Genomic DNA, 24,367 nt, shown 5'->3' on the forward strand with positions numbered 1-24,367 from the left:
ATGTATTATGGAATTTGTTATTGTTAATATTTTAGAGAGACACATTTTGTTTCACTGTCTATTTTCGTTGCTCAGTTCACACGTTCGACGCGGCCCATGTCATGTCACTTCCGGCACGAGGTCCGTGTGGGATTTGTGTCTGTCGGTTTTGAAGTCATGGCGGACGCCTTTGGAGACGATTTGTTCAGCGTGTTTGATGAAGAACAAGCCGGATCCAGCAAAAAAGCAGCTCCAAAGTCCGCAGCTCAGTCAGGGTAGGTAAACGTGCTGGATAGAAGTTTGTTTTGGAGAACTAATCAATAGATATTGTATGGTCTTACTGAACACATGTGACGCGCCATTGATAGAAACTTAAAATACCTAACGTTAGTCCATCTGACTGTCTCCCTGTACACACAATACACTCCCTATGCTGCACAATAGCAACCATCCAGATTATACTGGAAAATGGTTTTAGCAGTACCCTGGAGACTAGCAAGTATCCTACCAGCCACTATAGTTTAGTGACCTGTTACATATAAGCACTAGATGACTGTTGAGTGAATCTTTGTTGTCTTTACATGTAATATTAGGAAGACGCTCAATAAAGCCGATAAACCGCAGGGCGGTTCTGCAGCAGTCCGCAAAAGAGATGAAGAAGATGATGCTCCAGACGAGGTGGTGCTTGGGAAAAGACAAAAGCTGGAAACAGTATCAGCTGAGGAGATCAAGTAAGATTGGTGTACTTGATGTACTACTTCTGAAATACTTTATAAGGGCTTTTCACACTTGGTCATTGCAAACCCTGGGTTATCTTGCTTCACATTTCACATTGCTCATAATTTACCTGAGCTTTACAATTAATCCTGGACTAAAGGGATAGTTCACCCAACAATGAAAATTAGCCCCTGATTTACTCCCCCTCAAGTCATCCTAGGTGTATATGACATTAATCTTTAATCTTAATTTCAACATTCATTAATTTAATACATTATTCAAATCAAAAGTTGTATTTGTATTCTAACTAACATGAACAGTGAACAGCTGGATTTATATTGACTAATGTTAACAAAAAATTAACACATTTTAACAAATGTATTGCTCATTGTTAGTCAATACATTACCTATTGGTAACAAATAAGACATTATTGCAACGTGTTACCATTAAATGAAATGGCAATTCACATTATTCATTTAAACTATTACTGGGCTGATTATTCATTTTGCAAACTTAATTATACTTCTAAGTGAAATAGTAATTCTCTCCATTTGTGTCATCCTTCAGTCTGTCAGAGCTCATGCCTAAAGTGAAAGCGGAGCAGGTGGAGACAGTGGAAGGCTGCACTCATGAGGTAAACACAGTAGAAATAAACATCTCTCTGTGGAATGATCATGTGGTGACCCTATCTTCTTTTCTCAGGTGGTTCTTCCTGCTGGTGAGGAATACACTCCTCTGAAACCACGCGTTGGAAAAGCTGCTAAGGTGATTTTGAACCTCATTGAACATCCCATGACAACATCAATGCTTTGCCTTTGTTTGAACGTGGTTTGCTTTCCCTCATGCAGGAGTACCCCTTCTTACTCGACCCTTTCCAGCGTGAGGCCATCCTGTGCATCGACAACAACCAGTCTGTGCTTGTGTCGGCCCATACGTCGGCAGGAAAGACAGTGTGTGCGGAGTGAGTGTCCGTTAGACTAAAATATATTCTCTGTGTCCACTTTTACTTAAGATCAGTTCTTTAGATAAGTGGTTCTCAACTGGTTCGGCCATCGGACACCAATCAGATTTAAGTATTCAACAGTCAGTAGTATAACTGTTTATAAAACGATCTAACAATGTAACATTGCATCCTCTGAATTTTTACTGCAAAAATGCATTGTGAACTGGACATTTAGCCTGACATCAGGACTGAATCAGGACAATGAGACGCAGGTCAGTAGAACAAAAATCAGACGTCTAGAGACAGGTTTAATTTCATGTTTTTAGAACGCTGTGTCACATGCAAAAGACGTGAGATGCAAGCACTCAAACACGTCCGTCTAGCATCTACATAGAAAACTATGGAAAAGTAGCGCAGTAGAATGGGAAAAACCCATTCTCTGACAGAAGAGAAAATTCTTTACAGAAGAGTCAACTGCTTTCACGTACATATTTCCAAATAAATGTCTTGCATCAGAAAAACCTGTCGAATTAAGTTGTTGTGTCTGACTAGTGACTACACACTGCTACCCACTCAAAACAGTCTTGTTATGCAGTGGTTGAGAAACACTGCTTTAGATCTCAGTGTGTTTCCTTCTGCACACAGGTATGCCATTGCTCTGGCGCTCCGAGAAAAGCAGCGAGTCATCTTCACCAGTCCCATCAAAGCTTTGAGCAATCAGAAGTACAGAGAGATGTACGAAGAGTTCCAGGACGTGGGTCTGATGACCGGTGACGTCACTATTAACCCCACAGCTTCCTGTCTGGTCATGACCACCGAGGTGAGACAGCGGCCCGTTATCCTCTGCAACATCAACAACTGGCTCTTTATTGATTTATTGGGGTGTCTTTTTTCAGATTTTGAGGAGCATGCTCTACAGAGGGTCGGAGGTTATGAGGGAGGTGGCATGGGTCATCTTTGATGAGATCCATTACATGAGAGACTCAGGTTGGTTGTATATAATGTTTAATCGGCAGAAAATACAAGAGTTACCTGAAATATTTTGAAGTGCACAAGTTTATCGCATGTTTGCGGTCATTGAGTTTGTGTCTTTCGTGGTCATGTGACCTGCAGAGCGTGGAGTTGTGTGGGAGGAAACCATCATCCTACTGCCTGACAATGTGCACCATGTCTTCCTGTCAGCCACCATTCCCAACGCTCGACAGTTTGCAGAGTGGATTTGTCACCTCCACAAACAGGTGGGTCATTGTGTTCATTCTGTTTAGTTTTTCTGACAGATCTGGGGGTTTCCTCTATTGAAAGGTCTAATATCCCATAAGCTTGCATTGAACAATCTTAACTTTAGTTCCTATAATTAAATACTAAGATTGATAGAATGTTCAGAGTCTGCTTCAATGGTCATGAATTTAAAATCCTTAATCTGCTTTAAATTGCTCTAAATTTGTCTCAATTAATAGCCTAGCAACCATCTAGAACACCTTAGGAACATGCTGTCAACCACTATTATGTTATAACAAACAGTCTGAACCAAGGTTTCCGTTGTCCGGTAATTACCGGACATTGGCCGAGAAAAAAATGAAATGTCCGACATTATTAAAGGGATACGCCACTTTTTTTGGAAATAGGCTCATTTTACAACTCCCTCAGAGTTAAACAGTTGAGTTTTACTGTTTTTAAATCCATTCAGCCAATTTTCTGATATTTAGAAGAATATCAGTAACCAGACAGTTTCTGGTCTCATTGTCTTCCATAGTAGGAAAAAAATGTACTATCATATATATATATATATATATATATATATATCTTACACACATCAATGTTTGCTAAAGCAAATGGATTCAGATTAAAGGAAATGGATCTGAGTTTTTAATGCATCCAGGATGAGTTTCCTTGTTTACTTGCAGCCCTGTCACGTGGTGTACACCGACTACCGCCCCACTCCACTGCAGCACTACGTCTTTCCAGCAGGGGGCGATGGACTCCATCTTGTTGTGGACGAGAACGTAAGTAACCAAATACTTAGAATTGTGCATTAAAGCTTTTATTCCATCACCAGAGATGAAGGTTAAACATATCTGTGTGATCTGGGGGGTGCGCCGCCCTCTGTTTTATAATTATCTGACATGGGTGTAGACTGAAGCTTTCATTCAAGAATGGCACATCTTCATGTAATTAAACACAGATCCTGAATGCTGAAATATCAGAGTGCGTGTGTGTGTGTTGTACAACTGCCAAGCCACAGCTGCGCAACGAGCTGATCAGGTTTTAAAAAAATGTTCCTAGTATAAATGCAGTTATGTAATCATATTTTTTTTGGGGCATTTCTTGTTAGGGAGACTTCAGAGAAGACAATTTTAACACCGCTATGCAGGTCCTGAGGGATGTGGGGGACAGTGGAGGCAACACTGGGGGCAAATGGGACCCCAAAGGCAGAAAGGGGGGAACCAAAGGTTAGTATTTATTTAAAAGCCAATATAAAATGAGAAGCAAGGACAAAAAAAGTTGCTCTAGTCTCTTCTGGTATCCGACACCCACTGATTCAATGAATTGGATCAATAATATGAAGTCCAAGCCTACATTTCACAGGCAACCAATAAATGGTTAATAAACACTGGATTACAAAATTAAATGTTTTATATGAAGAAGAATTAATTTCTAATTTGTTGAGTATCTCACAGTTACGCTTGTGTTTTAGCAATATCCTCATGTGATCAAATCGCCTTAGATTGTAATTAATATTAAGCATTAACATGGCTTTAGGTGATTGCAACATGCTGATTGTTGTATTAAATCACTGCTGCTTTTTTTTGGTTTGGTTTATTTATTGTATTTTTGGTCAGGTCCGTCTAACGTCTTCAAGATCGTAAAGATGATCATGGAAAGGAACTTCCAGCCGGTGATCATCTTCAGCTTCAGTAAGAAAGAATGTGAGGCCTATGCACTGCAAGTGGCTAAACTGGATTTCAACACAGGTATTAATGTTATAATAATTAATAATGATTCTTGCTAAGACTATTACTGTTGCTTATGCACCTGCAAGGGCTAAACTAAGCCTTGGAATGGCGTACAATTTTTCTTCTCAGAAATATTTCCTAGTTTTCCTTCTCACTCTTATTGCTCAAATATTGCTGCAATGATGATTTATCTTGCTTATTTCTTAGAAAAAAAAAAAACGAAAATCACGGCCAAATAGTGTCAGAAAGAAATTAGCTCATTTTTGTGTTTTTGTGGGATTTTTTCCATTTCTGAAACAGTTCCAGGGAGTTCTTTATCAAGTATTCATCTGTTTTAAGCAGAATGTGTTACAGAGCCAAACGTACGAGCGTGGCCTTTCCTCGTGTCTATTGACGTGTCAAACCTTCTGTTCTCTTTTAAGGGAAATGTACAGCATGCGCGACTTAACAATCTTCAAAAGTTTTGCCACTTCCCATACCGCTTTGCTTTACATGGCCTAATTGAATTTATTTTAAAAGTGACTGATGTGGTGGCGCACACAGAAGCGTTGCATTATTGTGGACTTTTAAATTTGTTTTGGTTGTGAATATTGTGCACTTAAAGCTTGAAATCCTGTGCCTTTGATGGTATATGGGTGAGCACTTGGGACCGCAATAGCAGTCATCCACACAGCTGTTACTGTTTTGCAAGTCTTGCTTTAGGTGGGGAGACTGTTTTCATTGGCTTTATATGAGCAGATGTCATCATGAGAGCTTTCCAGCTCAAGTGTGATTTTATAGAGGGTTTCCAGAACATTTTCATCATTTCCAGCATGCACAAGTAGATTGGTCTCTTGGTTTTCTAATCTTTTGAGGCATTGCTTAAGCAGTGACCGCTGCAGAGATATTGTGGTCTCAATTCTTCTCTCTCAGTGGTTTTGTTCTGGTTGGTCTGTTCTTTTGTATATAAAATGGGGAAAAACTGTAATGTGCACCTAATCATATGGTCATGCATATTAGAATAACCGAATAAACTGTAAAAAAAAAGTGGTGTTCAACTGTCCTGATGTCATCATAAAGACAAAGTTTAATTAAAAGAACAAAATTCTTGAAAAGAAAACCTTAAGTAGTTTAATTTGTTTCGTTTAATAAGCATCGCAGCAGCTGTTGAAATATAAATATTTGAAACATTTATTTGCCAAATCAAAGTCATGTGGTGCAACCAAAATGCAAAATCATAGGGGAAAAGAGGACCCCTGCAGACTGTCGTGACTCGTGAGTGTGTCAAGGTCATTTAGTCTCTTAAAATATCCGACAACTTGATCTTGAGACTTGGAAAGGTAAATTTGGGTTTTAAAATGTAATTTGGTACAACCTGATTTTTTTTAATGAATTTTTAGAGAATTCAGAATGAAAAATGATTATATTATGAATAAGATATTAATATATTGCTTTTTACTTAATACATAACACCATGACCATTAAAGACTGCTAAATTTAACTGAAGTGTGCAAGTGAATTTGAAATTACTAAATTGTGAAATTTAATATTTGCATTAATGTCACTATCACTAAAATAGTTTAATACATTTCATTTTCCTGACTTTGAGAGCTTTTATTGCTGTTTTCCAAAAATTCAGTATTTCATTTTAAAGACTTGTTTGTGGCATAATTGTGTTGGAAATACAGCAGAACTATTTGCTGGTCTATATTTAGTTTTTAATTTGTTATGCTACAAATTTGAATGTTCTAAGCCTTGTGAGACTGACCACACCACGTGCTGCAGGCAGAAATAGAGATCCCTCATGACACATTGTTTCTAGGCTCTGTTGGGAGCAGGAAAACAGGACAACTCTCTCTTTTTTCAATACCCTTCTTGTGACCCTACTATGTCTATATCTCTCTGGTTTGTTGTGCTTTTCATACGATCATGGAAAGTCCTTTGAGCAGCTGTGTAAAACACGCACACCTAACTTTGTGATGCCGGCTGTGTTTCAGAGGCCTTTGAGCTGACACATGTACACACTGAACTACCAAAAACCATTTGCACTTTCTAGCAACGGTCCTCTGAAATTCCCAGTTTGATGTCTGATTTCTAACTTCTCTATCCAATCCCAGACGACGAGAAAAAACTGGTGGAAGAAGTGTTCAGCAACGCCACAGACTGCCTCTCTGATGAAGATAAAAAGCTGCCACAGGTAAATTCCGGAGCTCGCCGCCGGCTCACATTGAAAATGAATAACTTCTGGCCACTTTGACGCTCTTGCAGGCGGCGGTGTGAATGTACAATTAAGCCTAACAAGGTGTGTGAGTAAACAGACCAACTTTTCATTTTTAGATGAACCATTCCTTAATTTTTGTTGTGCTTGTTTGTGTCTTGGAAAATTCGGCCTTGGTGTTACTAGGTCTTTAAGCTGGTCTTTATTAGCTTCACTATGCTGATCTGACTGAGCTGTAATTAAACCCAGTAGTGGCCTGTCCGAGTCCTGAAGCTGTCTGTGTTTAATTGAGATCATTTCTCAACAGGTGGAGCATGTTCTGCCGTTGCTGAAGAGAGGAATTGGAATTCATCACGGCGGCCTCCTCCCGATCCTCAAAGAGACCATCGAGATCCTGTTCTCTGAGGGTCTGATAAAGGTGACTGGATGAACCTTTGTGTAATGTTGGATAAACACTTTCACCTTAGCTGAACATGATGTCATTCAGAGTTGACAACCTTTAATTAGTTTTCAATTTACTCACCATCTTGTTTTTCCTGTATGAAAATTCTCTCATGGGAAACACTATTTTTTTCTAAGTAAATTGGGGCTAAAGATATCCATCTCTAAAATGACACTGAAGACAAATTAAAAGTAGTCCATATAACCCATGCTCTATGTTCTAAGCCTTCTGAAGCGTTGTGTTAGGAAATCATTATCAAATCAAAACCTTGTTTTCTGCAGAAGCTCTAAGCAAAATGGCTTTTCGAATGGGGGAACATCAATATCTTCCAAGCTGTTCATCAAGCTTATAATTAAATTTCATATTTGACATCACAAATGAAATATGATGACCGCTGTCTCAATTTTGATTCTAAATGCTCAAATCATGACAAATATCTTAATTTTCAGGCTGGACCAGCCAGTGTGCATGTGGCGTCAGAACACAGCCAGAGCTTCTAGCAGCATCTGCAGGGAGACGATGGCTTTACCAACGAGCGATCGTCTCTTTTATTTAGAAGGCGGGACTTATTCCACCATATTGCGCATTGCACTTTCTCCCATTCATAGTAATATGAGTGCACCATCTTTGACACTCTACATTGATTTAAACTTAATTCATCTAATGCAACCATAATTTCTTGGAGCAATGCCGTGAGTTGTGCCTTGCTCACACAAAATTATTGTATGGCTTCAGTTTTGTATTTTCTTCATTTCAATTCAACCATCCAATGGTAGAAATGCATCTACTGATATAATTCATGCGTATTTAAATTTAGGTTTAGCATTCAGCGAAAATAACATCATTATACACAGGTGCTGTGATTAAAGATGTAGGTCATATAGTCCACCTAGGATATTCTTCAAAAAGTTGTGTTTCATGGAAGAAAGTCATACAGGTTTGACTGTGAGGGATTAAGATTTATGCTTGGGTGAACTGTCCCTTTAAGACACCTCACTAGTTTCTCAGCCAAAACTTCCATAATAGCTTGTGTGTCTGTGGTAATGGTTTGGTTTAACATCTCTCTCTCTCTAGGCCTTGTTTGCTACAGAAACATTTGCCATGGGAATCAACATGCCTGCGCGAACAGTTCTCTTCACCAGTGCACGCAAATTTGACGGCAAAGACTTCCGCTGGGTAAATCACAAACTATTCTGCTTCTCATAAAATCACTTATCAAATTTCCCAAAGCATTTCTTTGCCTCAGCGTCCACCGTTGCACAGAGAGGACACAGGGTCGAGCAACAGTGCTGTCCAAGCAGCCACGTATTGTTTGCGTGAGTGTGAGGCAATGACTCAAGCTGTTGTGAATAAAAGAGGCCCTTGGCTTTATACTCCAGCACAGAGCGAGGGAGCGATGGAAGCTGCCATCTAAAACGTTTTGTGAGGAACATCTGGTATCCATGAGTCTGCCAGAAAACGTACATTCAAAGTTTTGACTAACCGTTCACAGGCACTGAGCCCCTCTCTGGGACTTTTAGCGCTTAATAGAAGATAAGACTGATCTGGGGTCAGCTATGGGTTGCTGTAAAATAGCAGAGGAACGTTAGGAGGGGTTATCAGGCAAAAACAATATTTACAAAACGAATGGGCTGATATGTTACATTGTTTGAGTTTGGTGCCAGATTGTGATTTATCAGAGCCGTACCAGTAATGAACTTTAAGATGGAAACCTTATCGTTTAAGCAACTGCAGATCCTTACAGCAAAATCTATTAACAACCACTTCTTGTGGTGATTTTACCACCATTATGCATGTTAACAGATTAGCCTTTTTCCTGATCTATTAAAATCAATGGAGAGAAATGCAAAATAGAAAGTGTAAACCTTTTTTTTTATTTTATTTTTTTTATCAAAGAATATATTTAATCCTTATGACATGCATTTCTCTCTGGGACGTTCACTACTGCAAAGATCACGAGTCAGCATCATCAACTTCATCTTTGCAGCCGACACTGACACAGAAAACACTGGTTTATTCATAAATAATTAAAATGAATCCTTGCTATATTTGACATATTCATAATCATTACTTTTGCCGGTTCTTTATAACAGCTTTTAGGTGCTTTATTGGCAGCGCCACCCTTAAACCCTATTAATGCGTCATCACCACACTCCGGTTTTGTTGGGTCAGACCCATCTGCTAGCGTTTGGGGGCCGAGACTGAGAGCTACATGGAAAATATGTACCAAACAAGCCACTTTTAAATTTAGCTGTTTGCATTAATACAAAGTTGGGTGACCCTCCCCCTAGACTAAAAAAGTTGGATGACCCTCCCGTCAACAAAGAATAAAAAGACATGACCCTCCCCTAATTTCCTCAGGTGGTCTATTCCATAAATACCGAACGGTCCCTCATTGTATTTTTATTCAAATAAATGATCGTAAGACAATGGTAGTGTATGGCATTAGAAATACATTTAACATCTACATGAAATCAAAATGGACCCTGTTTACTTTTTATAAAATACATTCCTGGTCTTATTGTGAACACTTAATCCATTTTGGTCCTTGGTAACTGTACAGTTTCATTGCCATTTATTTTGAGCCATTTATGAACTACTACATTTCTATAAACATTAACTAAACAAAATGGAACAAAACAGGAGATGCATAGATTAATTCATATTTAAATAAAATCTAATTAAATTAAATGCACCACATGTTGGGTTTGTCCTTTTACAGTTGGTTTGCTTTAAAAAATATATATTTTGGCAAGGAAAACTTAATGTGAAGTACATGTTCACTGTTTAATATCATTTTATAGATTTTTTTGGTAGTTGATAATTCAGAAAAACATATTTAGCCAACAGGGTAATTACTCATGCTGTATGTGGTTAATTTAACCAACTTATGCAATAGTAATAAATTCATATTTTTCCAACCCCCCACATTAGATCACCTCTGGAGAGTATATCCAGATGTCAGGACGTGCCGGCAGAAGAGGAATGGATGAGAGGGGAATAGTCATTTTCATGGTGGATGAGAAGATGAGCCCTGCGGTTGGCAAACAGTTACTGAAGGTAATGCACTAACATGCCAACACGCCATGACAATGATGACTCTCTTTATTTTTGTTTTTGTATTTGGATGAACTGTTTTTTTTTAAGCAGTTCTCCTTACGTTTTGTTCAGGTAATGGCCAACACACTCTGACGCACAAACTTTCTTATCCTAAACCCCTTATCCTCCTCTAAGCCTTGGCACCCTCTGTAAGGGACATTCATTAATACACTCTTTAACATGAACTCCATAAGCTCTCTCAGTCTCACATGCTTGCCTGCCTGGATTCGCCCCTAAAGACTCACGATTCCCCCCTCTGAAGCTTGGATTGCCACATCCCATCTCTGCTTGGGGTCCTTTAAAAAGTCTTGCTCAATACCCTTTTGGCTGAATTCAAATTGTACTTTATTATGGTTCTTTTGTAAGTTTCAAAGAGAATGCTGAAAAAGCCATATCACTAAAATAAATTTTCTGGCCCACATCAGTAGCACCTTCTCAATTTTCTTCTCTGGGCCTGCGTAGAATCAGCCTCTGTTGCAAAACCTGTTGATTTATAGACCGAGCTCTGTGGTTTTCTTACTCTTAGCATGGTCAGTTGTTTACTCGTGTATAAAAGCTTCATTGGTTGATCATTTTATTTTATTTGCGTTGTGGAATTTAAGAGATGTTTGCCATGGTGGCACAAGCTTCTTTTTATCCATTAGTTTAATGGCAGCCCATAAAACTATGGTAAAAATTTAATTAATCACACAGATACAGGACAGTCCCAACATTAACCATAGCAAATTTGAAGTCTAAGGTGCCATTCACATATAGCGCCTAAAACGTGCAGAAAACTCTGGGCGCGCCGCATTCTCCTTTTTCCAAAGCGCTAGGGCAGTTGCGCTCCGGTTGGTTCTTGTCGCATGACCTACGGTGCGCTTGCAGCATTCCGAAATGTTGTTTTTATCTCGATGTGGCGCGGACGCACTTGGAAAAAATGCTTTGCATCCATTATGGAGGTGGAGCAATGCATACCGCGTGCCTACATTTGAAATGATGAACTTGAACACTCAAAAGATGCGATATGTGAGCAGGCCCTAACTCAGTCCCTCTAGTACCACCAACTGTACACATATAATTTTTATTTTTGACCTGTGAAGGCCAAATATGGTAATCCATACTCAGAATTTGTCCTCTGCATTTAACCCATCCAAGTTAGTGCACCGCATTAGGAGAAGTGAACACACACAGCTAGAGAAGTGGGTAGCCACTTTTTTTGTGGTGCAATTATGGGTAAATTTGCTTTTTTATTAAATCAGTGTTTCCCATTTATTACCTAGGCTCTGGCGGCCCACCATGGTTTAATCTGAATTGGCACGGTTTTGTAATGAAATATAACATTTATTTTTGTTGCTTTGGCAATGCAATCTGAATGCATCTGCATTTACTAAATGCATCTGTCAAGTGAACTAAAAGCAAATACGTGATGTGGCTTAGTGCCCTTATCGAAGCACAAAAGGCTGCTTAGTGTATGCACTTTTGGCATATTCCACATCTCAGTTTATGAATCTAGTGAACTCCTTTATTCTTCCACCACATGGGTGTCAATGGATTGTGTCGGATTCATGATTTGAGTAACACCTTTTTATTCTCGTAGGGTACGGCAGATCCTCTGAACAGTGCATTCCACCTGACCTACAACATGGTGCTCAATCTACTGCGTGTGGAGGAGATCAACCCTGAGTACATGCTGGAGAAATCCTTCTACCAGTTCCAGCACTATAGAGCCGTGCCTGGCGTTGTGGAGAGTAAGAACGGATATGATTTAAAGGAATATTTTCCATAGATAAATTATATAATCGTTTGTAATCATTTATGTAATCTGCAATCATTTATGCATCATCATGTTGTCTGTGAAACAGAACAGCAGGAATATTTTTCAAAATGTCCTAACAGCCTGTTAGTCAGTTTAGCACAACACAAGTTAAAATTTGGTTAACTAGATTTTCTTGTTCGTTAGAATTTACATAAAATCAGTAATTGGGTTGTCGTATAGTTGTTACAGAACTTCTTTGTTATTTTTCTCACTTTTTATTTTGTGATTCTCACAGAGATGAAAAAGCTGGATGAGGAGTATAATGCGATACGAATCCCCAATGAAGAGAGTGTGGTGACCTACTACAAGATCCGTCAGCAGCTGGCCAAACTGGGAAAGGAAATCGAGGAGTTTGTTCACAAACCTAGATATTGCCTGCCCTTTCTACAGCCGGGCAGACTGGTCAGGGTAAATGGCCTGCTGCTTTTTCTGTACTAATACAGTTAATTTTTCATCGAAATATAGCCCCTCAGTCCTGCTTGGTTTTGTTAGTTTATAGAAATTGAAAATGCTTAACACTTTTTGGGTTTTTCATTTCCAGGTGAAAAAGGAAGATCTGGATTTTGGTTGGGGTGTAGTCGTCAATTTCCAAAAGAAGGCAAATGTCAAGGTATTACCTTTTCTTTTTTTTTTCTTTTTTCTTTTTTTTTTTTGTGGTTAGTGCGCCCAATTATAAGAGATCATGTATCATGAGGAATACAATTTTCCTTTATCTTTTGAGACTTGCACTTGAACTAGTTCTTGTTCTTTCTGAACTGAAAATGTGGAAAAAAAGTCCAAGTGGAAAAAAAGGAAACTAAAGGCTCTAATACACAAGTCAAAAATTTGTGCAAAAGTGGTGCTAGTTGAAAGCCAGAGCCAACTTTTGGGCAGTCGAAATCACATAGCATCCAGTCAGATGATATCAAACATGTTCGATTTTTATTTTTTTATTTTTATCCAATTATAGAATTGTTTTTGTTTTTCCTAGAAATGAGAGTTTGTGCATTTCTGCAAGAGTTTGTGTTTGGAAAGACTTGGGGTGTGTCTCTACCGAAGCATATTTTTCAGTTGTTTTCAATAGGAGTGCTGCGTATTTAATAATGGCAGCAGCGATTTCATGCCGTTTTCAACTGGCTAAAATTCTTTGGTAGACTCAGGCCCTTAAAATCTGGTAGTGTGTGATCCTCAGTTGTTTAGTGATTTAGTAGATCAGTTTTCTCTGTAACCATTTACTAAATCAGCTAGTGTTTTAAAAACTGTATGTTTTTTAAAAGCCTTGAAGTGTATTCCAGTCTTAAGCTTTAAGAATGAGCAGCTTTCTTTCTACAGACATAACTTGTATATCACCACTTGCTTTTGAAATGTCCAGCAGCAAAAACATTTTTTTTAAAAGCTTTATTTTATAGGGGTCCTATTATGCTTTTACACCTTTTCAACTTTAGTTTGTGTGTAACGGTGCTGTTTGAGCATAAAAAAAGATCTACAAGTCCATTCCAAGGGGAGATTTTTTTTTTAACAGAATCCACTTTTCAAGCACTACAACAAATGGCTTGTTTTGACTACACTGCGTTGGTTTTTTTTTTTTTTTTTTTTTTTTTAACAGATGAAGTCACAATGTTAAATTTAAATAATCCACGCCCACGGAATATGCAAAAAAAGGGATGGGGCCTAGATGAGCTGCGTTAGAGAAGACCGTGTTGGCGCCATGTCAGAGACACGTTTTTTTCCCCCCAACGTTTTGAAAACTTATTTGTTTGACCTTCCTAATGATGACGAACTTGGAGTTTTTGTTTTTTAACACTGTTTCTTAACATTTGTTACCCTAACGTTTATCTGTGAAAACAGCTTGTTTTCTGTTGCTTTTGCGTAAGCTTTCGCTGTTGTAAGATGCTTCCCTCAATGACCCCACCCTTAATATTCACACTAGAGTAGAACTCGTGGTTATGAAGGGGCGGGACTAACAACACACTGGGCCAGCTAACCAATCACAGCACATTTTCGTATTTTGGAAGGAGGGGCTTCATCGAAAATGAAGCGTGGTGCTGTAATGTACAATATATGAAAAACAATGCATTTTTTGATCAATCAAGCATGAAAACATTCAAACAAGTCTGGACTTCGTAAAAGGGCATTATAGGACCCCTTAAAGGTCATGGTGCATAAATAAATTTTTTTTTGGTGCAGAAATAAAATTGTGTATGTTCTTTGTAGGTTGGAGGTGGTGATGTTGACCCGTTGTTTGTGGTGGAGGTCCTGGTCCACTGCAGCAAAGACAGCGTAAAGAACGCGGCCACAGAGGCAGCCAAACCGGCAGGCCCAGGGGAAAAGGGCGAGATGCAGGTGATGAGAGTATTTGATGGTTAACATACCCCAGAATCGACACACCAGCTTAGATTTTATGTAGAAACTAGGGCTGCTGAAGTTGGGCTGAATTATTGCATTCTTTTCCTGTTTAACGTTTTTAAAACTATTTAGTTATTAAAATATTAATAAATAATTAACACAATTACTATAGATATTCTTATTTTTTATATTATACGATCATGCTATCATTCATTCAAGTGCCATTAAACCATTAAAGCACGATAAGATGGAAAAAAAATAACTTAAATCTGTACCGATTTATCTGTACTGTACTGTCTGTGAATTTCCTGTAAGTGACAACTCGTGCGCACAGAAAGCGATTTCACATCGAGATCTTGTTTGTGCTTAATCGGCAAAATACACAAACGTATGCCAAAATACCGCTTTATTAAGTATCCTCATAAATTAGTTAAATAGTCTTAAATGACTTTATAACTTGTAAGGACATCAGGTTTGTCAGATCGGTCACAATTTCAGATCTTAAAGTGACAGCAGCCTAATAAAATTGCTGCTGTCTGTGTCATTAATGTTAACTAAAAAGAACAAGACATAGAAAATCACACTATGCTCACGATTAATTAGACAATTGTGCAATTTTATTCCTTTACTTTTAAATTGATGGACGTCACTACTGGAAATGCATCCATACCTCAGCTGTGCAGAGGAAACCACCATCTTTTAAACCCCGACAGCGATGTGCATGTTGAGATTTGTTTATTAATAATTTGAATTGGCTTTTATTTTTATAATTTCAGTTTATTCAATTTACCATTGTCTTTTATTCAATTTCTTTAATTTCTATATAGCTATAATTTATTTCATTTTTAGTAATTTCCGTACTTCAGTACCAAAGCAACTTTTATAAATAAGTTGTTGTGTTTTTTTTAATCTAATATTTATATTTAATATCAGGTTTATTTAAATTCCTGATAATAGGTTTTCATTGTTTTAGTTAACAGTCCGTAAATATTAATGATCAGTGTTCTTATTGAGTTTTTAATTGAGTGGCAGCCCTATTTTATTCAGCATGACCCTGTTCTTGTGGAACGTGGGACCGCTGCCTACACCAGCTGGATTTTGAACAGGTTTCTTTTGGCTGGAGTTCAAAATACTGGCACTTATGCCAGTATAATCTACTCAAGCATAATCTACTCAAAAACAAAAATAAACAAATTGTCATCCATATCACAGCATACAAAATCACAAAGTGCCACGATACAGCTGTGATTTTGTCATTGTTTTCCTCTCTTCCCCCAAACGTTAAGCAATTTAACCGGCGCTCCAGAGGTTTGAGGCTCAATGGCTTTAGCTGATGGCTGTTGTTTTTCTTCCCCATCTCTGTTGGCTCGTAAACTCTGCTTTATGTCTGCGCCGGTCCTGCTAAATGTGTTTAGATTGACCCTCCTGCTTCTCGCTGTGGTTTTGGTCATATATGGCCACGATGTGAAGTTCTTCATGCAGAGGCAACCGGAGGAGATCTTTCCAATCAGAACTGTCTGTTTATTGTTCAGGTTGTTCCTGTGATTCTTCATCTCATCACCTCCATTAGTTCTGTTCGGCTCTACATCCCCAAGGATTTGCGGCCCTATGACAACCGGCAGAGCATGCTTAAATCCATACAGGTCGGCACACACACACTCTGTATATTTTTAATGGCATATTATACACTCACCTAAAGGATTATTAGGAACACCTGATTAATTTCTCATTAATGCAATTATCTAATCAACCAATCACATGGCAGTTGCTTCAATGCATTTAGGCCAGGGTGTGGTCCTGGTCAAGACAATCTCCTGAACTCCAAACTGAACTCAGAATTGGAAAGAAAGGTGATTTAAGCAATTTTGAGCGTGGCCTTGCTGTTGGACCTTTTTCATGCTCAAACAGCAACATTACACACTAAAGAAAGTGGAAAATGTATAAACGTGTAATTGTCTTTAAGCATAGTAGTGATGTCATGGGACAGCAGCACTGTAGCATTTTACCACTAACACATACTACTACACATGCACTACACTACAAAAAGTTAGGGCACATCTGTGTTGTACTATGCCGATCGTAGCAAATTGCTTAATCGTGTTAATCCTGAACCATTCCTCACACAATCACACAGTTCCTTTACACTTCACTGAATTGACCTCAATTATTTGCAGACGCTTATCACTTGACTGTTTTTTCCTGTTGGACCATCTCAACTATTCTCCTAATGGAAGGTGTTGAGTGATGATCATTATCTTAATATGAGGGATTTTAAAGGTTAAAGCACGTAACCGCTCTTCGTTCCCAGGAGGTGCAGAAACGTTTCCCAGATGGCGTTCCGCTGCTTGATCCCATAGACGACATGGGTATCAAGGATCCAGCGCTGAAGAAGGTCATTCAGAAGGTGGAGGCATTCGAGCACCGAATGTACACGCACCCCCTGCATAGCGACCCCAACCTGGAGGCAGTTTACAAACTGTGTGAGAAGAAAGCGCTGGTGAGTCCACTCGGATGTGCGTGTGCAGATGTCAAAGCGGGATTGATATTAATGTCATGTCTTTTCATTGACGCTGCCCTTTTCTGGTCAGTGCAGGAGGCACAATTGTAATTTTAAATATGGCTCCATTGTTTAGCGTACTAGAAGGGGTGGATGTCATTTCCTGCGGCTGAAATTTTGAAGGTCCACCAGAACCAAACAAAAGCGGGAAACTGGCTTTAGTGCCGGGTGAATAGGTGCTCAAATCGGATCACAGCAATCATACGGCCACATATTTGCTCACATTGTGCAAAAGCATTAAGAGGATAAGTGTTTTTGTTTTAATACGGTCTGTGTAGGCTTTGCACATGGGTTATAGTTGTTGTTGGGAGTACGCCTTATAGGATCAAATGGTCAGATGAATCATTGAGACTTGGAAAATCCCTCCAACCCAGATTAGACTTTTGGTTAAATCAACCCTGTTCTATAAAAATCTACAGGAAGTAACCCTAGAGAGCCTAATACTTGGTTGTAAAGGCAGGGCTTCCACAGCAGCTTCGCTGCGTATGCTGTGTTATGTATCGTCGTCATCTACCGTCAAGATGTACCTACCTATGTACCAGACTCGAGGCCAAAAGCACGCTATGCAATATTTTCGACAACACGATAAAGCTCATAATGGACTTGACAGCGGACAGAATACTCTTGAGAGTAGAAAGTTTATCCGTCTTTGACTGCAAGAACTGGAGCGCGTCACAAAGGAACCGAAACTTGGCGTATTGGATACTTGCCTCACAGACATGACAAATAGACTTATATAGTCTACTTTTAAATGAAACGATTAGAAATAAATATTTTGAAATAATATAACATTGTTGCCATATATTTGCTTCAAGTATATTATAAAATATTCAATGCAAATTCTTTTCTTGGTGATTTGAATGACGTTTACTCCCTTTTAGAACATTTACAAATTTTCTGGTTTATCGTGAAGAGCAGTTGTTCTTTGGCTCGTGTCCTAGTTGTAGGCATGAATATGGGTCATGCCATTCAGACCACACATTAGCATCAGCAATACTCCATCCAGCGAGTTTGGATATTAAATGCTGAAGAATGTGGTGTCGATTGTTGGATGTGGTTTCTGGGGGAGTGAGAAATTCTTGCCCTTTTTGCTTGAGAACAGTTTGGCTCTTCTCAGTGTCCTGTTTTCAGTCTGAGCCTGACTTTAGAAAGATCTCAGATAAGCTGTCAAGTGGGTAATGGCATTAGGACAGAGTCTTGTACGGGGTAAATCAAATGTGTCTTAGCAGGCCAACACCATTTAACCTTTCTGTCTCAACTGATTTTAGCTATCTGGACTGATTTGGATTTCTTAGAGAATGGTAACTAATTGTTTAATATAGTCCTCTGTCACTACAGATCAGTGCTGAAATGTATAGCACCCTAATGTTTTCTATGTGGTGTCTTTGTTTGTTGATGCGTTACACGCAAACATTGCCAAGAAAAATTCAAGTGCGTGTTTACAGATGTCATTTGTTTGTGGGAAGGTCTAATGGTGTGTTTTGTACGCAAGAGCGTGCGACAGGTGTGTTATGAATAGCTCTGCTATTTTCTCGTTTCTTTGAAATGTACGTTTATGTTGCTGGAACATGTAGTTGTTGATGTGGAAACTGATACGTTAAACTACACATTTAAAGCAGTAGAATGTGTGTTTTCTCTCTGTGCTTGTGTGTATCAGATTGCAGGGGACATTAAAGCGGCGAAGCGTGAGCTGAAGAAAGCTCGTACTGTGCTGCAGATGGATGAGCTGAAGTGCAGAAAGCGTGTGTTGCGGCGCCTGGGATTCGCCACTTCCTCTGATGTCATCGAGATGAAAGGCCGTGTGGCCTGTGAGATCAGCAGGTAAGATTTCCAAAAAAATGATTTGCTGATTTTGTTCACAATTCTAGTCCTTGTTCTGAAAAGCTAACAGACGTGTCAAAAAGCTCCAATAATGCACCCTAACAGCCCTTAATTGTAACACTCAAACTTGTTTGTGAAGCGTCTTCTGTATTTCCTGTGTGTTCACAGTGCAGACGAGCTGCTGCTGACAGAGATGGTGTTTAACGGGCTGTTCAACGACCTGACGGCGGAGCAGGCCACCGCACTCCTCAGCTGCTTCGTCTTCCAGGAAAACGTAAGGCCAAAATGTCGTCATGCACATGCTGAGATGTGGTGAGGGTGTAATATGAGAGAAGTCAATGGGTTATGACAGTTATGGGCCCAAATAACCTGTTATGTTTGTATTGAAATGGTCATGAATGCAGGGAATGAGGATATTCAAAGGCCCAGCTTATATTTGAGACTTGTGAAGAGCATGTCGTGTTCATTGAATTGTTGCACTATATGGAAATTAGCTCATAAAAATGTTCTTATTTGATTTGACACCATCAAACTACTGAAAGACTGTTCGGCTGTGTTTGATTTGGGCTTTAAAGGTGCAGTAGCAAAACCAGAAAATGGTCATGAAAAGTAAATTGGCTTTTGTTGTAAGAAACTTATTGTAAGGGAACAATTAAAATTAAGTAGTGAATAATTTGACCATATAACGTTTGTTGCACCACAGAGTAATGCTGTTAGTCACACAAACAGGTATCCCCACCCCAAACAAACCATGTTTTCACCCAGTGTCATGTCTGATCCTGTTGTGCCGTTTGACGTGCATGTTGGTTCGTGAAGCGTGTTGGTCATGGGACAGCTGCTTATTCTTGTTAGTCATCTGTCAATTTATATATACTATGGAAGTCAATGGTTATTCTTCTAAATATCAGAAAATCGGATGGATCGAATGCATTCGAAAACTGTTTAACTCTGAGGGAATTGTAAAATGAACCTATTTCCAAAAAAGTGGAGTATTCCTTTAAATTTTAAGGGGTTTATTTTGTCACATGATGCAGAGTTTACATGTTGCTTTTGTTAAGAAGTCAATTAATTTTAAATGCATATTTGATGTCATCCTCTTTTGTTCAAAGCTATAATGAAAGCCTCTCCCCTGAAGTCTGGCAGATCACATTCCTATTATGTATCATTTAGAAAGTTAAAGTGCACTGTCAAAATGCGTGGTATATTTGTTCTGACAGGGTTCCTTTATTGCCTTTTTCCGTCCACAGGCTAATGAGATGCCCAAACTGACGGAGCAGTTGGCGGGACCCCTGCGACAGATGCAGGTAGTGTGTTCGAGGGGGAGGACTTGTTTAACCACCCTGAAATTCTTCACATTACAAGCTCACTATCACACACACTCTATTTACCAAATAACGCTTAGACTCCCTCCTCTGTTTGCATTCACGGATTATGCAGATAGGTCAGTCTGATCTTCCAAAGACACTGTTTTGAACAGTTTGACAGTGTTTTTACAGTGTGTGAAGAGTTTCTGTGTGGTATGTTTAGGTCAGTTTGATGGCCTCATTTCAATACTACATTTGCTGTGTTGATAAATGAGCACCATTCACCATCAGTACAAACTGCTTCTAAGTTAGTGTAAAATTAAGAGATCACACTGTAAAATTACGGATGCACCGATATGAACTTTTTGGCCGAATACCAATTAAATTGTACATATAGTAGTAGCTAGATTAGTTGTGAATTGTCCTATATTGTCGTGAATGAGTGTGTTCCGCTGCTGTGGTTGTAGGAATGTGCCAAGCGAATTGCTAAGGTGTCCGCTGAGGCCAAGCTGGACGTGAACGAGGACACTTACCTGAACCAGTTCCGCCCGCACCTGATGGATGTGGTCTACACCTGGGCCAACGGCTCCTCGTTCGCTCAGATATGCAAAATGACAGATGTGTTTGAAGGTACTAGTTCCCTCAGAACAACAGTCAGCTATCCCAAAAATACTGAATTTCTGCTTGTCAAGCTTTCACATATTAAAGCATATCAGTTAAATATCCCTAACACCACCCCTAAACCTACCCATCTCTGCCTCTGATCCCTAAACCTACCCATCTCTGCCCCCTGATCACTAACCCCACCCCTAAACCTAACCATCGCCAACCCCCTGATCCTAACTTCACCCCTAAACCTACCCATCTCCGCCCCCTTATCCTAACCCCACCCCTAAACCTTTATTTTAATTCCTAATTCATAATATTTTGTTTTTACCCATATGGCCCAGCTCTAGTTCCCGACAATGGCTTGTTTTGAATTCTACTATGAAAAGACTATGTTCCCAGAAATTAAATAATGTAAGTAGTTTGTGAGAAAAGTGGGAATCAGCCATAGGTCCAGACTTGAGACATGTTGGGAAGTGAAAGGGTTTAAGACATCTTTTCAGCATGTCTTCTCCGAAGGACTCTGCTCTGAGACTTGGCCATGTCCACAGCATTACGTGAGCCTCATGTCTTGCGGTCAAAAAAAAAATTCCCTGTGTGTCCGTGCTCCTGCTCCTGAGGTGAGAGTTTGGCAGTGTTCAAGTGCATTAGCAAACAGCAAAGCACTTGTAGCGATAAATTGTAGTCAGGGAAAAATGTTAAATGAAAAATTGAGCAAGTTCCCCTATTCTCTTTCTCTCCATCCCCTTTCACCTCGTACTGGATTGGTCTCATTGGAGATCTCGGAACATCATGCCAGTAAAAATCCCCTTGTGTCAAGAAAGGTTTCTTAGAGATAAACATTTCTAATGCAACTGGACATTGGAACTATGGGTTACAAGCACTGAAAATGACTATATGTGATCGGTATGTTGTGAGCACAGAGAGGACTTACTCTTCCTCTCTCTCTCTCTCTCTCTCTCTCTCTCTCTCTCTCAGGCAGTATTATCCGCTGTATGCGCAGATTGGAGGAACTCATGAGGCAGATGTGCCAAGCGGCCAAGGCCATTGGAAACACGGAGCTGGAGAACAAGTTTGCAACGGGTAGGACATGCCGTAGACTCGTGATGTGACTCATTCAGTTAAATAGAGCCATGTGCAAAGAGTATCCAGTTTATTGTGGGCAGCTTTAAGCACTTGACTGGTAAAGCATCTTGGAAAGATTTAATTATTGATCACATTCTGAGAACCTGCGGGCTTGAGATGTAAGATAACGTTAACTATAAAGCCACAATCCAAGATATGGCAGCTCAGTGTTTTGACTGTTTACAACAGAGTTTTTCCCCCTTAAAACCTATTGAGCTGAAAATAATTTACGCAATTCTAAATATCTTGAACTGGCTTAGCGTGCTGCTAAGCTAATTATTTAGTATTTGATTTGCTAGCAAAAATGTAGGTCAAAATAAATGAATACATTTGAATGTTAGTATGTTATTAAGCTGCTTGCCAATCATTTTAACAAGTCTAAATATACAGCACAGACAAATGTCAAGTCAATAGCTGACCATTTTTAATTGGATTGCATTATTGTTAGTACTTTTCAATATAGAATGAAAAGTGTATTTGTAGTCGTCCATCAGATTGCTGTAATGCATTGTGGGACCCTCTATAAAAGATAGATCGCCCGTGTGTCAAGTGTCGTGTAGCAGGTCTGACTCATCAATATGCTGTCTAGGTAGGCAGCACACTAGATTTTGGAACAAGGCTTCCTTCTAGACCACACTTTGATATTAGTGGAACCTGGAAAGGCAGTGTCAGTGTTTTGATGGTGGCTGTGGGGTTCATTTTAAAACGAGACTTTTTTTTCTTGTTTTTCGCAGGTATAACGAAGATTAAGAGGGATATCGTGTTTGCTGCCAGTCTTTACCTGTGAATCCTGTGTTGTTTTTGAGTGCTCTTTTGCGTTTTTTTGTTGTTGGTCATTGTTCATTTTGCATCAAAACACCGAAGGACAAAATGTACATGGAACATAATTGTTTTATTTGTGTTCATCGAGCATGATGGGTTCTTGTTTTCATCGTAAAAGCGCAATATATTGTACATACAGTTTTAACAATTTTAATAAAAAAAGTCTGTATAGTGATTCTTTTTTTCATACAGATAAAAAAAGTGTTTTCTTTTGTGGCATAATAGAGGTACACTTATATTAGTTTTCGGAGATACACAGGAAGCTGTGGTAGCAGCAGAAGCAGTCCAGCCAAGGCAACGTGGGACAGCGTCCATAAACGGACCCCCAGAAAGGGGTATCTGAAGAACATTGAAAAGCAAGGTTACATTCACAGGTTTCCACCCTAGTGGTCTGCCCTCATAGTGGGTGCATGCTGAAACCCCTTCCATTCGTCAGCTTAGCTTGGGTTCTCGTAATGATTTCCATTCGTTGGCGTCTCTTGTAAGGTGGTGTGTGGGATCTCTGCCTCTTTCTGAGGTTCCACTTTCTTTTTGAAGAAATCCGACACACAGAAAACCTGTAGGGTGTGAGAGGAGGTGATGTAATTTAGTCAGTGGCAGAGCCTGAAATGTCAGTGTTCTGTATTTAGCTAGAAAATAACACTTGTATCATTCAAACCCACATTGATCTATTTCCTGTGGAACACAAAGTTTTATTGAGGACTTGGGCTGCTGGACTACAAAACTCAGATTTTGACGTTGTTTAGAGCAGTGTTTCCTAACCCTGCTCCTTGAGGCACACCAACAGTGCACATTTTGGATGTCTCCCTTTTCTGACCCATATTTCTGGTCTTGGAGTCTATACTAACGAGTTGATCAGTCGATTCAGGTGTGATTGATTAAGAAGAGTTGGAAAATGTGTAGTGTTGGTGTGCCTCCAGTAACAGGTTTGAGGAACACTGGCTTAGAGCAGAGGAAGTACAAAAGTACTACAGTTTAAGTAAAGATGCCCTAATCAAATATTACTCTTGTTAATTTTACTTTGTACATAAAAAATCAAGAACTTTTACTTGAGTATTAAAAGTACTTATTAGGGGATTGTTTTTTTGTTTTGTTTTTTTCAAATAGCGGGTAAAATGTATTAAACAGGTGAAGCTTAAAGTAATAGTACAGACTAAAATGTGTTTGTTTCAAGAGGAACTTTACAGGGGAAATAAATGGACATTCATTTGCATAGTTTTTAGAACCTAAAACATGCTTTCAAAAACAGCTGACAGTTGTAACCTAAATATGATTTCATTAACAAAAATAAATCCTAAAATTTGCCTTTAACTTTTTGTTCTGCGAGTCACACGTAGCCTACTCAAGTTCCAAGGGTCTCTGCTCTGACCAGATCATTTGATTCAGTGAGTTGTTGACTCAAGAACCGACACCAACTCATGAAAAGAATACGCTCGTTCATGTCTCTGAACGGGTGACGATTTCTTCAGTTCAAACTAAAGAGGAACATGTTTTTATGTAGTGGAGTAAAAAGTACGATATAATGCTTTGGAATGTAGTGAATTCAAATCTTTCAAAAAGAAAATACTCTAAAATACAGATTTAACTTAAAGGGATAGTTCACTTTGAAATTAATTTTTGATATGTTTTAGTTTACCTCAAGGGCATCCAAGATGTAGGTGTCTTTGTTTCCACAGC

The 24,367-nt window shown here is 39.1% G+C and overlaps 2 protein-coding genes across 3 annotated transcripts in view; one reads left to right on the plus strand and one right to left on the minus strand.

The window, feature by feature from the left end:
* The first annotated feature begins 94 nt into the window (after positions 1 to 94).
* On the plus strand, positions 95 to 22,865 carry mtrex (Mtr4 exosome RNA helicase). The gene is made up of 27 exons (XM_039675447.2): positions 95 to 254; positions 573 to 710; positions 1,265 to 1,331; positions 1,400 to 1,462; positions 1,546 to 1,658; positions 2,286 to 2,460; positions 2,537 to 2,627; positions 2,754 to 2,878; positions 3,545 to 3,643; positions 3,973 to 4,090; positions 4,481 to 4,612; positions 6,691 to 6,770; positions 7,099 to 7,209; positions 8,308 to 8,409; positions 10,168 to 10,293; positions 11,912 to 12,062; positions 12,366 to 12,538; positions 12,672 to 12,740; positions 14,324 to 14,452; positions 15,988 to 16,098; positions 16,764 to 16,952; positions 18,670 to 18,833; positions 19,002 to 19,107; positions 20,081 to 20,137; positions 20,605 to 20,767; positions 21,722 to 21,826; positions 22,603 to 22,865. The coding sequence occupies exons 1-27, from the start codon at positions 97 to 99 to the stop codon at positions 22,653 to 22,655; spliced, it is 3,168 nt and encodes a 1,055-aa protein (XP_039531381.2). The 5' UTR covers positions 95 to 96; the 3' UTR covers positions 22,656 to 22,865.
* The window catches only part of plpp1a (phospholipid phosphatase 1a), a 17,319-nt gene continuing 15,693 nt past the window's right edge, over positions 22,742 to 24,367 (minus strand). For both annotated transcript variants that reach the window (XM_039675516.2, XM_039675517.2), the window contains exon 6: positions 22,742 to 23,247. In XM_039675516.2, coding sequence (XP_039531450.1) covers positions 23,128 to 23,247 — 120 coding nt within the window. In that variant the 3' untranslated portion in view covers positions 22,742 to 23,127. The remainder of the gene's footprint in view (positions 23,248 to 24,367) is intronic.

Source organism: Pimephales promelas, chromosome 23 (assembly GCF_988280905.1).
Source record: "Pimephales promelas chromosome 23, fPimPro1.hap1.1, whole genome shotgun sequence".
NCBI lineage: Eukaryota > Metazoa > Chordata > Actinopteri > Cypriniformes > Leuciscidae > Pimephales > Pimephales promelas.